This window comes from Rhincodon typus, chromosome 2, assembly GCF_021869965.1.
Source record: "Rhincodon typus isolate 14 chromosome 2, sRhiTyp1.1, whole genome shotgun sequence".
Lineage (NCBI taxonomy): Eukaryota > Metazoa > Chordata > Chondrichthyes > Orectolobiformes > Rhincodontidae > Rhincodon > Rhincodon typus.
Genome location: NC_063333.1, coordinates 136,921,501 through 136,937,945, shown reverse-complemented (window position 1 = coordinate 136,937,945; position 16,445 = coordinate 136,921,501). Strand labels below are relative to the sequence as shown.

Below are 16,445 nucleotides of genomic sequence, written 5' to 3'. Positions count from 1 at the left end.
AAATCGCTACCACATACCATTTGAGAGGGAAGGAGCAACTTACATCAGCACACTTTTTCGATAGCAGATGTGTGATATAACATGCAATAAAACAGTAGATTATCACCATTGTTGCTTGTTTTAAGAGTTCTACACCTAACACAAGAAAAATTCAGTTGAAAAGTAGCAGCAAAACAAATAAAAGTGACTCAAAAACAACACAACTCAATATGTGACGGCTTGCGTAAGCTATTCCATGACATTACATCATTGTCATGCCTTCTCGTCTGATTCTTGCTTTTCTGCATTAAATGTAGCCTTTTGCTCTTCTTGCTTATTCCTTTCAAAATGTCATGCTTACAGTCAATTTTCAACTCCAAAAACTCACTAAATTTAAATCACAGTATTATTCTTACATCTTTAAAAAATGAAGGAAAACTTCGAAGAGCCTAGAACCTCACGATCAAAAAAGGCTTTCTCACGTACTGATAGCAATCCAAATTTTCTGAATTATTCAGACAACAGAAAAACAAAGTGGGATTCAAATATGGCAACATAGGGAGTTTGCAACAGAAACAACATCTTCCAATAAATGTAGGACAGTTAACTGCTCCCACTAAAACTAGAGCTTATAAATTCTGCATCATACTGGTATTCTTTCTAAAAAAATTCAAAGATTACATCCGCAGCTGAAAACACAATAGGGATTTGCTCCAGATTTGCACTAGCAAAATGTAACTTAAAACCAGAGACCTGGTACTGCAAGATTGATTATTATTCCCAGTTTATTTTAGGCCTGCTGCTTGTGCATATATGTTTGCTTCATTAATAATTACTTTTCACCTTCTCCAGAATATGTCAAGAAGCTAACTTTCAACTGCTAATATTTCCTTTAACAGAATCTGTTGAAAAATAAAATAGTGCAAGTAGCACTGGTTTCAAGTTGCCATTAACAAATATAAAAGCAATGCTTTCCAAATGATGTAAAAGAATCTACTTCTCACTTAGTCCTGTTGGATTTGAGTAAAGCATGTTGTTTGCTGCTTCCTGCACGCACAAAAGGCAAACGAAAAGCTTTGTACACTCAGCTAGCTCATTCAGACACTTACATTTGATGGAAGTGGGTATGGTTTCCCCTCCATTTATAAGGCTTTTGCCCTATGAATGTACACAGATATGTAAAAGGAAAATTAGTTTGCAATCACTCTCAAGTAGGTCAACGTAGGTTTTCAAGTTCCAAAATTGTCATCTGTCCAAAACGTTCTGTAATCTATACATTTAGCATCAACCTCAGTTCTGTAATACCTGTTCAGGTTTATTTTTCTAAAATTGACTGCACAGCTACTTTAGTATAAGTAAAATTATTGAATCTCAAAATATTGTGGGAAATTAGACATATAAAAAGTACAAATAATTGCCTTCTCACTTACATTTTGGACTGCTTAAATAGGTGTAAGTGTCAGCTCTTCTAAAACATATCACACATACTGTTGCTGTCCTTTCAGTTATTGTTCAAAATAGTGAATATCGATTATATTTTAAAATAAACAAGCTGGTCCAGTTTGCTTACAATTTTATGCATTATATTTTTTGTTTGTAAGCGTGTCCCCATGATTATGCCATCATTATTTATCATTTGAATGGAAACATTCCACAAAATAAAGATCAGTAAACATGCAAAGATGTGTTAATTGTGACTATTGAAGCAGCTGCTCTATCAAATGGCAATCAAAATTTTACAAATTTAACAAATTATATTCTTCTAACCAAAGTATTGCTGTGTAAAAAGTAGACTTATATAATCAAAATATGATCCTTTTTTGAATAGCGTACTGCATATAAAATAAACACTACTAGTTTAGTCAAAAATAATAGTTGGAAGGGTCTAATGCAAAGATGTATCTGTGTACAACATCTAGAGCAGGATGGATAGCAATGTAATACTGTAGTTCTGTTCCTATCAAATTTACAGTGTCTTGAGTAGAATAAATATCTTGTGTTACTGGAAGATAATGCAAATTTGACAATTCCGACTTACAGTCAACTCAAAGATCAGACATTATCTCATGCTTTGGCTCAGAACGTATTTGCATTCCTGTGCCTTAACTTTGTCAACAGTGGAGTAGAACATGCATTCATACAGGAATGGGATTTTTGCTACATTTCTGCCAATGTTATGCTGTGCAGCGTGACCAGCCAGAAGAAAATTCCCAGCCTCTGTTTCATTATTTTATAATATTCTTCTTATCATACACTAAAGATGTTTCCCCATTTCTTAAAAGCAAATGTTGTTAAAAGCAAGACGGATGCCAACACTTAAGATTTCACAAATTAAATAAAACAAAAAAAATTCTCCAGAGCATTTTTATTCCAGATTTTTCTTATTTAAATCTTCAAGAAATTCTCAAGTTATCAATCCTTAACTCTGTCAGATTTTTATTCTTCCCCACACTAAAGGTTTTAACCATATTTTCATGTACTTTTGGCTCCACCATTAAGTTACACCATCTCAAGAAACAGATTCATATTTCTCGAAGGGCATGTTCAAAGTTATAGGATCAACAACATTCTGCATTACTGCACTGTCTTCATCATGTCCTTTGTTATACTCAAGTTCCTTTGCAACCTTCAATGTATCAATTACTGACTTCTCAAAAGTTTCTGCAGTCAGTCTATGTTGTTTGCTTCAACTGTTTCTGCTATGGGTTTTTATTGATCAGCATGATCACAGACATGTAAATCAACTCCTCAAGAGGTAGCGTGTACAGCCACATCTACTGTGGTGTCACATGCAGCATCTTCCTCCATAATCTTAAATATGTTTCCTACATCAGATGATGTACTGCTCTGGGCACAAGTAACAGGGCTCAGTAAGGAATGGCATGTCTTGCCAGCTTCAGAGTCCTCTCTTCCCACATCTATAATATCCTCTTCTGTCTGTTGAAGCTGCAATGAGCCCTCTTGCTTCAAATGCCTCTTTTCAAGATATTCAGTCTCGCAATCTTTATCTGTTACTGCTTTCTTGTTTTTAGCATGCTGCGGTATGGCTGATGTTTCTTTAAGGTCACCTGATTTTGATTCTTCTGTATCATATTCTGCATCCCAATCTTCTACAGATGAACTTCTTTTTCCAGAAAATATTAATGCCTTCTCGTTATCTGTAGTGTCAATTTTTTTGGACCTACAATTGTCTCCAAAACGTTTGTGTTCCTCCTGTGCCCAGCCAGTTTGTCCTCTTCTATGCTTCCAGCTGCCCTCAGCATTCTCTGACATGCGCATCTGTTTGGGAGCTGAATATGAATTCAGACTAGATGACCAAGAGTTATCATTTTCATTTCTCTTCCTGGCTCTGAAGTCTGACCCAAATGATCTCTCCCGGCTTTCTCTTTTATACTGATCACCTGCATCTCCTCCCATGTAACTGCTGCTTGAATCATCATTACATTTTCTTGCAGACCTACCAAAACCCCTGTCTTGCCATTCACGATTATGATTCTGACCACTTTTCCAATCCCCTGAGGTTCCTGGAAGTGAAGTGCTTCCAAAATAGTTTCCTTTGAAAGATCTTCTTGCCTGATTAAAACCACTATTACATCTTTCAGTATAAGAAGCTTCATCAAAATTTTGCACTGCTTTGGAAGTATTATCCCATTTTTTCATGCTCGTTGAAGACAGTGAAGAATTAATTTGTTCCCATCTTCTGTTCGAGTGAACATCCATTTCTCTATAGGGAAGATGCTGACCAACATTGCTGTAATTCTGACTTGGCACTGAGTTGACTGGACCAGGCTGGTAACCTAGATTGGCACATCCTTGATTGGGATAAATTGTACTGGCAGAGTTATGTTGCTGGGTCAAATATGTAGGTACCGAAGGACAGTCAACTACATTAGGAGTTCCCCTATGACAAGGGCAGTAGGTCAGAGGGATTGTGTCTCTACATGAAGCCAAACTACATTGGTTGGCAAAACTTGGCACTGGAGGTATTACATGATATGAGTTCATAACAGCTTGATTTAACAAATAGGCAAGAGCATCCAAACGCATGGGTACCGTAATAGAAGATAAACTTCCCATTGGCTGAAGAGATTTTCCTAAGGTTGAAGGCTGCAATTCCATTTGACAGGATCCTGCAGGGCTTTGGCTGACTGATGTATGGCTCTTCACCCCGTCAGAGCTCTTTATGGCCTTGTTAGAACTTGTGATAGAGGATGTGGGTTTTCTGGCAATGCTCAACTCCCTGCCCTTCTTTTGATGTTCCTCTTTCTTTTGGAGATTCATCACTTCAGTTTTGTGACTCGGTGTGGGTTTTACAGTAACAGTTGTCTCAACAGAAGCGTGACTTATAACTGCATGCCCAGGTTTTGTGCTATTCAATTCTGCCTCCATTTCACCTTGTGCCTTTTGGAAATCTTGAGTAGAATTAGATGGACTGCAACAAAATAAATTAGAAACAATTACATTTCTTATCATATGTTAGACAGCTATTTGGAGTTAATTAGCCCTATTCAGAAGAGAACTTCATTACCTGACAGCTCGCATGTAACATGGTACGTGTGATAGAAATTGGTTACCCCGGGTGCTCCAGTTTCCTCCCACAGTCCAAAGATGTGCAGGCTAGGTGGATTGGCCATGCTAAATTGCCCGTAGTGTTTAGGGGTGTGGGTTATAGGGGGATGGGTCTGGGTGGGATGCTCCAAGGGTCGGTGTGGACTTGTTGCGCCAAAGGGCCTGTTTCCACACTGTAGGGATTCTATCCAACCACTTAGAGTTCAATGTGATCACACACAAATCAAATTAGTGTAAATTGCAGACAGAAATTGGGATATAGAGTGGATTGTGCAATATTCTTTTACTTCTGGGCACTAGATTTAAAGGTAGATCGATAGCATGAAACTTCAATTGCTCTATGACGCCAAAGCCTACATAAAATGGGTTTTGAGAATATTAATAACGGCACAAACATTGTAGACACTGGAAATCTGAAATAAGAACAACAGAAAATGCTGAAGAAACTGGGCAGGCCTGGCAGCATCTGTGGAGAGAGAAACAGAGTTAATGTTTCAATCCCAGTATGATACTTTGGAACTAAAGAGAGGGGTGGAAAAGTGATGGATTTGGTACTGTAACAAAACGGCAGGGAAGAGCAAGTGGAAGAGAAAGGAAGGGTTGAAAAGTTTAGGAGGGTGAGGGAGATAAGAGGTCACATGTGTCACAGGACAAAAGGCAAAGGGAGTGATTGTAGCTGGAAATCAAGCCCAGTTACTCCTGGAGTTGTCGCAAATATGAAAAGATTTTGTTTAACTGTCCAACTTATCTGACTAATAAACTCAGCTCAAAATAATATATGCCACCATGTTTGTATACTTTATCAGAAGAAAACTATTTATATTGAACAGACTGTCTTTAACAGATGATGAAAAAATATGAATTACTAACTTAAAACTCTATGCCTCTACCCCCTTATTAACTGCACATAGACAAACACACATTCAGGCATGTTTTGGAGGGTGAAAATAAACACAGGGATAACACAGCTTGATAGTAACAAGCTAGAATTCAGCACCAACACTTCTTCAATTCTTTGCTGACAACACAACTTTGCCCGTACCAAAGTTCAGTCTTTCAGTTACTGGTTGAGAATTTACTCTTGGAGTACCTGAAAGGCTTTCCTTCCTTCAGCAGGGGTATGACAAAAGCAATTTAAGGAAAGAGGTGAGTAAGAACAGTGAGCAAGAGCTGGACAGCAGGAGGGAAAGAGAGATAGATCTTAATGCTTTTCCTTCAGAAGTTAAGTTCCCTCTTACACTTCCATTAAACCCAAGCTCTGTGCAAGTAGCTCAATCATTTCTGTCCTCCCAGCCCTGGCAGGTAATGTTACTTCCAGTTTACTTGTTAATTCAATCAACCTGGCTTTTGGAAACTCTTGCATGTTCATGAGGGACACCTCTTCCACTTGCAGGAAAGCCTCAGAAATTTCTGGTGCCATCATTTGTTCTTTAGTACAAGTGTAGTGTTTTATCTCTTGCTAAGTCCAAACCTAATTTTATGTTGTCTCTTGTTTCAATATCCCAGACCCCAAGTCCCCAAACTACAATTCTGAAGAAACTTCATATCAGACGTGAAACATTAACCCTGTTTCTCTCTCCTCCTAAGACAGGGAAAGTAAGATTGGAATAGACAGTTTTAGTTGAAGCGTTTTCATTAGCACAATGGTTTAATATGATGCATTTTCTATGAACACTTGCCGTAGGCTTTATCAAGGTTGGTTTGCTCTGCAAAACAAATGCAAAAATCTGAGAAGTCTGAAGGTTCTGAAGAGTCATACCAGCTTGAAATGTTAGATCTGCTTTTCTCTTTCCACAGATGCTCCCAGTCCTGGTCAGTTTCTCCAGCATTCACACTATTTTGCCTTTATTTAAATGCAAAAATTTATTGTGACTCCCCTTTGGCAGGGACAGGACATGACACAGAACAACTTATCCAACTGAATTCCCAGCTTGTCTATGTATTTTTTTTCATTATCAACTTTGAGTGCGAATCCAAATAGAAGGAACATCCTTCACTATTAATGTAAATCTGGAATGGCTGCTCAGAATGGAGTGGCCCAGTGGCTCAGTGGTCAGCACTGCTGCCTTGCAACACCAAAGACCTGGGTTTGATTCCACCCTCAGGTGACTGTCTGGTGTGGGGTTTGCATGTTCTCCCCATGTCTGCATGGATTTCCTCCAGGTGCTCTGGTTTCCTCCCACAGTCCAAATGTGTGCAGGTTAGGTGGATTGGCCATGCTAAATTTCCCACTGTGTGCAGGTTAGGTGGGTTAACAATGGGAAATGTGGGGTTATGGAGACAGGATGGGAGGGTCCGTGCAGACCCGAAAGGCCTCTTTCTGCAATGTAGTGATTCTATGATTAAGAGTTTAATGATGAACATAAATCAGTTGCCATTGTCGGGGGAAAAAACCCATCTGGTTCACTAATGCCCTTTCGAGAAGGAAACTGCCATCCTTACCTGGTCTCATCTACATGCAACTCCAGACCAAAAGCAATGTGGTAGACTCCTAACTGCCTCTGGGCAATTAGGGACGAGCAATAAAGGCTGGCCTAGCCAGTGACACCCTCATCCCATGAATGAATGATAAAAACCTATTTAAACGACTTGTTTTTGTTTTCTGGCTCCCTTTTTGCCATTACACTAACTCAAGCTTCAATGGTCAAACTTTCTTACTTTGTACTTGCTGTGCTGCCCAATTTCTTCTCGATGAAATATTTCTTCTCTCTGCACACCATCCAGCCAAGTAATTCCTAGACCCAGCTAACTTTTCCGTTGTGAGGGAAAGACACAACCGATTCCCGGATTCCCTTTATGTTTGAAGATAGATGCGCAACGTGGTGAACCTGTGCATTACCTCTTGCAGCTTCTGGCCACGAATTTTTTTTCTGTTTTGTCCCGGTTATCTCCCTTTCTGTTCAGAAACTACAAGAACGTTGACCAGAAATCCCTCGTTTCCATTGGTGGGGACACAAACAACGTTGTTAACGATGAGAATTCTAGTAAATCTACTCAAAGAAAGACACAAATTTCCCATCCAACCAGCTTCCCTTTCGGAGAGCATTAACTGCAGCCAATTCAATTGGATCCAAACTCTCATCGGATTCTTATCATCATTTTTTTTTCCTGAAAAGTGCCATCAGCTCAAAATTAGCTCCCATCTCCCTAAACCTACAACTATTTTTTTCTCTCCAATTCTGAGCACCTCACTGATCCCCAACATGAGACATAACTTCCAAGTTGCACTTAGGACTGAAGATTGGGCTCTTCTCCCCTCAGTTTCTTGGACACACTAGGATCTTATCCCTTTCCTCCTCCTTTTCACAAGATTTCTTACCCTCCAGTAAGGGTTGCAATCTCCCCTTCTTCTAGCTCCAACCCCTCCTGATTTTGGCTCCACGCCTCTTGCTCACTCAACATCGTTGTCTCATCAACCAGATCCAAGGGGGTGGTGAGAGGAACAGCACGACTCCGCCCCCTTCTTCAGGCCAGAGCTGAACTCTCTGAAGTGAGATGATAGACCTGCTGTATGCAGCCCACTTGTGCAATCATCTGCAGAATTCTGTTTTTGTTTCAGATCTAGTTTTATCCCAGTTTAAATAGGTTACACTTACACTGTTAACTCTTGCTTGGTGCATAAGCTTTGCCTGTCTTTGGAAATTGACTAGACGTTGCTGAAGTCCCACAATGTCGCTCCTCCACCAAATAATTCAGTTAACTCTGCTTTCTCTGCAGCCAGACACGCTGAGTTTCTCCAGGAATTTCTGTTTCAGTCATTCACATGTTCGCTCGATAAGGCAATCTGACCTTTCAATCTGAGTCTTCTATTATACTTCCAACACAGGATCTAGTTACCTGCTGCTTAAAGGAACACACCTGACTTTGCTTCCTTTCCTTCGGGAGACCCACTCCCCTTAGAATGAAACACTGACATTCATTCTAAAATGCTTGAACCTGTACCCTAGTGCCTTGCTGCCCCGATGTGGCTCTAATTAGATGGTACAGATTTACAGTTTTACCCCACAATATTTTCAATACAAAAGGCCACTTCAAGATAGGTCTAGTCAGCCCCTGCTTCACTGGTCTCTCCCTGGGCACTGGGTTAGCCTCAGGAATACACAAACAGACAAACTGTGGCATCTATGAAATGTGGTATCTGTTGAATGGTGCAAGTCTTAGTTTTTTTTCCTGTTCAAGTCTTAAATTTATCCTTAACAGAATGAATAAAGCGCAGAAAACTATTTTTAATCTCAAAATTAATACAGCTAGCTGCAGCTTGTAGTGTAAAGGCTTAATGAGAATGTAAATAAGATAGTTTGCATCATTATTGGGAGTGATGCAAAGTCATGTGATTGCTAAGCAGTGGCTCCCTTTAGGACTGAACTGGTCATAGGTGAAGTCTTGAATACGGTTTTTAAAAAAACATATGTAAGTAGTAGAATAAATAAGGGATAACTATTGGATGTGTGCATTTGGATTTTCAAAAACAAAACCTTTTGTTAAAGTTCTTCATAAGAGGTTTGTGGCAAAATCAAAGCATATGAGATAAAGATTAATATATTGGCATGGATTGGTTGATGGATAAGAAACAGAGAGTGGGAATAAATGTGTCTTTTTCTGAGTGGCAGGCAGTGCAAGGTTCAGTGTTTGGGTCCTAGCTATTCACAATATATATAAATGACCTGGATGAGGGGACCAAAGACAACATTGCCAAGTTTGCTGATGACTCAAAATTGAATGGGATTGTGAGGAGGATGCAAGGAGATTTTAAGGTGATTTAGACGAGTTGGGCGAGTAAGCAAAAATATGGCAGATACATACATACTAAACATACAATTAGTCACTTAGGTGTGATAAACTGAAAAGAAGAGTATTATTTAAATGGCAATACATTGGGAAATGTGTACAAGGGGAACTGGGTGTCCTTCAATACCAATCATTAAAAGTAGTCAGGCAGCTGCAACAACGGGGAAAGCAAATGTTATCTTGGCCTTTATTGCAAAAATTTTTAAGTTCAGAAGTAGGAATGTCTTACTGCAAACAGATGTGAGACCACATCTGAAGTAGTCTGTGCAGTTTTGGTCTCCCTAAAAAGGATATACTTGCCATAGAAGCAGCAAAGGATCACTTGGCAGATACTGGGGATGGCAGGACTGTCCAATGAGCAGTTTGGTTTGACTGGATCTGTATTCGCTTAAGTTTTGAAGGATAAAAGGGGATCTGACTGAAACAAAATTCTAATAAAGATGGACGGGGGCCGGGAGGATGTTTTCCCTGGTTGGAGAACCTAGAACCAGGGGATGCAGTCTCAGGATATAGGGCAGACCATTTTGGACTCAGATAAGCGAAAAGATTGTCACTCAAAGCTTAGTGAACCTGTGGAATTCTCTACCATACGAGGCTGTGGAGGCCAAGTTGCTGAATATATTCAAGAAAGAGAAAGATAAATTCTTAGATTTTAAAAGGCATCAAGGAATATGAGGAGAAACTGGGAATATGGCATTGAGACAGATGATCAGCCATGATCATATTGAATGGTGGAGCAGGATTGAAGGGCTGAATGGTCTACTCCTGCCCCTAGTTTCTATGTTCGGCAGTGGAAGTCTTTTGAAATTTTTAAACAACGTGTCACGGACCTAATCAGAATATATTGTCAATGACAGTATAAAGCTCTCTGTGTGGTTAGAATTGCTTTACAGTTGGAATAGTTTGGAAGGCCACATGGCCAAAGTGGCAACTCAGGCGATAAACTTTTTGTTTTGAAAGGGACCATGACTGTATGGAATGGTTTACATTGAACCTCTCTATGAATAGGGATCTATGAATAGGGAACCAATACTTTCATCAAATTCTCATTTTCATACACTCAGTTGCCAAAAATACACATGAAAAGGGTTACTTCAGAAAGTCAGTTTATTTAAACAGTATTATTTTCAAAGACAGACTTAAGAAATGGATATTTTAAACCATAAGATAATATAGAAAACCAAATATTTTACTGTATACAACATTAGGCCCCATTTTATTTATAGCCAAGACTCTTCACAAGGCACTTTCCAGATATCTCAATTCGTGAACTGGACTTATCAGACAACAGGAAGGTTCCTCCTTCTATAGGCAAGCACACACCATGCTTATGGGAAATTTACTAAAGCATTGGATTAATGAACTTTTTGGATAATTTTAAAAACTTGCTTAACACAGTAAGAGAGCACATTGAACAAATAGAGTGAAACTTGATTTGTTTAACACCAGCTCAAAATCACAGTGCACTGAAACACTGATATGTTTCCATTGCCATCAGCTAAAAACTGTCAGCAGGCATCTACAATTTAATCATGTGACTTGAAAAACCACATTCAGTTTTGATTTTACAAATTTGTGAGATATCTACACCATGTAACGTTTGCAATATGCTGGAAAATGTATCATCTTCCAATTCACTTCATTAGGTATTAAACATGTGTTTGCAGTCATTTCCAAATGATCTAAATATCAGAATTTATTTTTATAAAATATACATACATATTCAGATTATAAACCTTCAGAGTTGTACAATTTAATTTAAAAAAAACATTTTTTCAACATTTTGTGGAACAAAATATTTTGCTGTTGTTACACCTCGTATGTAGGTCATTTCATATTTTCCAATATGTCAGCCAAGGCCATTATTCACATGAGAGTTTTGACTTTGTTAGCAGTCATCTGAACCCAGGGATCATCAGAAACAATCCTGGTTGTGTTGCTGTTTAACATTGCTAGACGCACCTTTCCCACAGATGCTACTGGATAGTCATCAAAATTGGAAACTCTGAACTAATTTTCCTCTTTTCTATCCCTGGGAATGGAGACCAATTCACTACACCAGCTGGTATCAGCTAACACAGTGCAGATCAGTGATTGAATATGGAGCCTTCCTGTCTACATGGCTCAACTACTCACTAGCTAAAGTTTGAAGAAAAACAAAATTTAGTTCGCTTAGCTATCTTAAACAAGAGTCGTGAGCTGTTGGTCAGCCTTATCCATCTGACGGTTTGTATGTTTAGAGTGTTCAAATTCCTCAAAGTCATGTCGGACTGCATTGTTCACATACATATCTCTGGTAATTTTCTTCAGTGACTTCAGTGTCAGAAAACTCATTACTGCACTTGCGCAATAAAGGCAAGAAGAAATTAAGCCAAATAGAGCAACAGCGGCATCTCCACCCTGTATATCGCAATTCATAAAGGTGTAACCGTGACGGGCATATAAGCGGTTTCTTAATCTACACACTTCTGTGCTATTTACCAAAATCATAAGATGCAGGTAAAGTCCAACCCCCACTATATAGCCAATGCAGGCAAGAATATTAAACACAAATTCAGCCATGAGAAATTTTGAGGACAGGCGGTGAAGAGGTTTAGCACCACCCACCAAAAAGAGAAGGGTGAGAGCACCCACAACAATACTAACAGCTACCCCTCCGTATACTCCAGGGGTTCTCTGTTGGCTGTACTGCAGGTCAAGATCCCGGACTTGCTCCAACTCAGTGCCTTGAAAAGGGCTGTATGCTGAATCGATGCTAAAAGCACCTGCCCCAAGTCCTCCCATGGACGTGTAGCCAGATATTGCTGCTTGCGCGGCTGCCACACAAATCAGGACCAAGATATTGGTTACAACCTCACTAAACTGCAAGATCCCTGCAAAGAGAGAAGAAAAAACACATTTTAAAACCATGCAATCACACAAAGATTTTGCATTTATTTGTGGCTAAATATTTTCCTCACACTCCACTGGCTGTGGAGTGAATTACTGGGGTGGGAGAGGAGAAGAAACTATATGTTGAACCAAGGCTGCTTTAACTTTGAAATTATAACATAGTTTGGGTTGAGATGAGGACTGGCACTAAGTCTTGTGCTCCTGTGAGGTCAGCGTCTGAATCCAAAACCCACTGATGAGGAGAAGAGTAACCTTGCTTGCAAATATCTCAGTTCAATCAGATTACAGCCTCACTGGGAGAAAAACGGGGATGACCAATGAATCATACTGTGTTTATGGATTCAGAGTCAGCAGCAATGTAATGGCAAGTTTCTTCCAAAGGGCAGGCAAATCAGGGCAGGAGTTTTACACTTAATTGTAAGGTTCTGGGGAGCGTTGCCTCACAAAAAGAGGCCTTGAAGTGCAGGTTCATAGTTCTTTGAAAGCAGAGTTGCAGGTAGACAGAGTTTGTGAAGATGGACGTTTGGTATACTCACCTTTATTGGTCAGTGCATTGAGTATAGGAGTTGAAATGTCATGTTATGGCTGTGCAGGACATTGGTTAGGCCACTTTTGGAATACTGCATTCAATTCTGGCTTCCTTGCTATAGGTAAGATGTTGTTAAACTTGAAAGGGTTCAAAAAAAAGATTTATAAAGGATGTTGCCAGGGTTGGAAGATTGAGCTATAGGCAGAGGCTGAACAGACTGGGGCTATTTTCCCTGGGGCATCAGAGGCCAAGAGGTGACCTTATTGAAATTTATAAAATCATGATGGGCATGGATAGGGTGAAAAGTCAAGGTCTTTTTGCCAGGGTAGCAGAGTTCAAAACTACAGGGTATGTATTTTAGGTGAGATGGAAAAGATTTAAAAGGGACCTAAGGAGCAACTTTTTCACGCAGAGGGTGGTGCGTGTATGAAATGAGCTGTAGAGGAAGTGGTTGAGGCTGGTATAATTACAACATTTAAAAGGCATCTGGTTGGTTAGAAGGTTGGGAATAGGAAGGGTTTAAAGGAATATGGGCCAAATGCTGGGTGGCACAGTGGTTAGCACTGCTGCCTCACAGTGCCAGCAACTTGGGTTCAATTCCACCCTCAGGCAACTGTCTGTGTGGAGTTTGCACATTCTCCCCATGTCTGCGTGGGTTTCCTTCAGGTGCTCCAGTTTCCTCCCACAGTCCAAAGATGTGCAGGTTGGTAAATTGTCCATGCTAAATTGCCCGTTGTGTTCAGGGATGTGTAAATTAGGTCAGTTACAGGAGAATGGGTCTGGGTGGGATGCTGTGAGGTTTGGTGTGAACTTGTTGGGCTGAAGGGCCTGTTTTCACACTGTAGGGATTCTGTGAAATGGGACTAGATTAATTTAGGATAACTGGTGGGCACGGACGAGTTGGACCTAAGGGTCCGTTTCCTTGCTGTACATCTCAATTACTCTAAATGGGACTAGTTTAGGAAACCTGGTTGGCATGGATGGCTTAGGCCAAAGGGCCTGTTTCCATGCTGTATGACTCTATGACTAAAATAACTGATGTTCCACATTTAAATAGTGACAAAGAACAAAGAAATTCTTCACATGTCAGGAAGGTCATAACATCTTGTATAAATAGTCTCGAGTCAACCATACATTTTACTGACAGCGGGTATCAGTCATCAAATCTCCAGTGCAGAAATGATGAGCTCAAAAAGTATGAACGAGAGACAAAGAAAAGTGAAGCAGGAAATTTTATTGTAATTTAAAGTGGAGGGGGTGGGGAAAGAGAGAGTAATTAATCATTTCTACTTCTGACAGGTCATGTTTAGTGAAGCAATAATCTTTTCGGATGGTGAATAAGTGTCTACTGGGAGCCTGGTGACATTTTTAACATAATGGTGGTACTTCCAAAACAAAGTCATCAATACTGAACATAGTTCATTAATACACCTTAAGAAATGCAAACAGTTTTGATGATGGCAAATAAAATTAAAATACGTCCACTTTTGAAGCCACTGTCCTTTAAATGATTGTATAGCTATGAGGCTTAGAGAGTTTGTTAATATTTGCCATCAAATTCTCCAAACGGGTTGACTAATTAATTGTGCATTAAAAGTTAGTTGATAATATGATTAGCATTTATTTCCATGGTTTGACAGATCCTTCAAGCCAGTGGTTAAATTGATTCACACATTTAGTTTAATAAAGTTATTTGTTGATGATAGCTATTGTGTCAAAGTTTGTCAATTTTTCTGTTAATTGTGTAAAAAGGCTGGTTTACTTACCATTATTAATCTGAAAACCTGGTGACCATAACAATTCACGATATTAAATTGTTGCCACTAGCCCTAATGCAAGGGCAGTGTGAAAGCAAAACACAACACTAAAAGTGAAAAGACATAGGGAGGACACTAACACTCACTAGCATTTTGATGCTAGAGATCATCCTGAAATGTTGAATTCTGTCTTTCCTTGATTGTGACCTGCCCTGCTGAGTATTTCCAGCTTCTCTTGCCCACTGACCCAGATCTGAAGATTTGTAATGCAGGCTGCACACTGTTTTCCATCATCTGGTACAGTCTGTTAATTATTTCCCAGTATTACACTTTTGGGTGGGCAGACCAGAGGACCTTCTCTTGGGCCTGGCTAGGTTGGGTATCAAGAGGTCCAGGCAGAGGGCTGTAGAGAGGGCCATCACTGCTGACTGTCTGCCCCTCTTCTATGGTTATGTTGGTGACCAAGTGTCCTTGGAGAAGGAAAACGCAGTGTCCATCAATGCCTTGGGGGAAGGGGAGAGAGAGAGAGAGAGAGAGAGAGAGAGCGCGAGAGAGCGAGAGAGAGCGAGAGAGAGCGAGAGAGAGCGAGAGGTGGGTTGGGGGGAATACAGTGCTTTAACTTCCCCCTCCAACATCATTTTGGTTTAGTCCCTTCCTTCTCTCTCTAACACCCACCCTTGATGGTTTGATTTGCCCATAATGGGCTCTGCTTGTTAATATTCAACTGGATACATGGCTGTTTATACTGGTGGTGGTCACTAGTTTAAATGTTGGTGGTGGAAAGGCGCTCAGTTCTGTGTGATAACACTTCTGGGTCAAAACAAATCAAATGTTTGGGTGGTTTTGTGGCAAAGTGGGTAGTGTCCTAGCCTCAGAGCCAGAAACTCAAGGTTCAAATCTCACCTCGGGACTTGATGGCTAAGGAAGGTGTGTGTCATAACATGGTCAAAGAGATTGAGTATCGAGTTATAAATCTTTTCAGCACACAGCAATGGCAGGTGGTGCATGAGAGAGAGATTCCTGGCCAGCCACGTGATTGAAAAAATATTGGAGCCTCTCCTATTCCTTTCCATATCTCCAGACTGCAACATACTTGTGCATATTATTTCAGTAATGTAGACTTCCAGGGTAAACTGGAACACGCACACACTCTTTTAGTCTTGTGCCTTTGCGTCAAATGCTACATTTAAATTAATGGGCAACAAACCAATTTATTTCTTTTCTGTTTTGGGTTATTGATTAAAAAAAAACTCTATTCCATTTTTAGAAGTGTAGAATTCAATCTCTTTGAACAGAGTTTTTTTTTTGGCAATAACAAATTTGGAGGCTTCAATACTTGGTGTGCAGACAATTACATTCATTCCCTTGCCCGCCTATTACAAGATCTCTAAATTTTTAAAAGGAGGTTAACAATGTATGTTAAAAAATATATAAAGTAAGTGTAATAACACTTGTAAAAAGGAAATCATACAATTTATTTTTTTGAATGAATTACAGCATGAAATTTAAATACAAATATCAGTTAGAAATATTCAATTGCTATTTTTGTTCTGGTTTAATCTATGAGCCTTAAAACATACAAGCCCCATTGTCACACTCAATAGATTGTTGAAAAACATTGTACCTGAAGCAAAACGTGTTTTGTTTCATACATTTTCCTAACCTATTTTACGTAAATACATTAGCTATGTCAGCTGAAAACAGTAGCTACATTCATTTCATAAAATAACCATTTTGTAAAATTTCAATTCATAGCATTATGCACTGTCCGGTTTGCAACTCTTTCGAGTTTTAGTAAAAATAATTCACCAAAATGTTTGAAGTTAGGAGGAAAAAGCTAAAGAATTAAAAGTTGAGCATTTTCATATACAGAAATATGAGGCAAAGAGAAAAACTTGACATGTAACCTTCACTATCACCATATAAAAAAA

General features: G+C 39.4%; 1 protein-coding gene across 1 annotated transcript; it reads right to left on the bottom strand.

The window, feature by feature from the left end:
* Nucleotides 1–10,462: 10,462 nt before the first annotated feature.
* On the bottom strand, nt 10,463–12,700 carry LOC109921471 (MARVEL domain-containing protein 3-like). Its single transcript, XM_020521506.2, has 2 exons — nt 12,673–12,700; nt 10,463–12,209 (listed from the first exon to the last, which is right to left on the bottom strand). The coding sequence occupies exons 1-2, from the start codon at nt 12,698–12,700 to the stop codon at nt 11,518–11,520; spliced, it is 720 nt and encodes a 239-aa protein (XP_020377095.1). The 3' UTR covers nt 10,463–11,517.
* Nucleotides 12,701–16,445: the final 3,745 nt, after the last annotated feature.

Bases quoted from the DNA above. Each gene is read 5' to 3' on its own strand.
- LOC109921471 (XM_020521506.2), bottom strand. From the start codon at position 12,700: ATGAACCTGCACTTCAAGGCCTCTTTTT. The intron at 12,210-12,672 runs GTGAGGCAACGC...CTCTCTTTGCAG, and splicing joins GCACTTCAAGGCCTCTTTTT to GGATCTTGCAGTTTAGTGAG.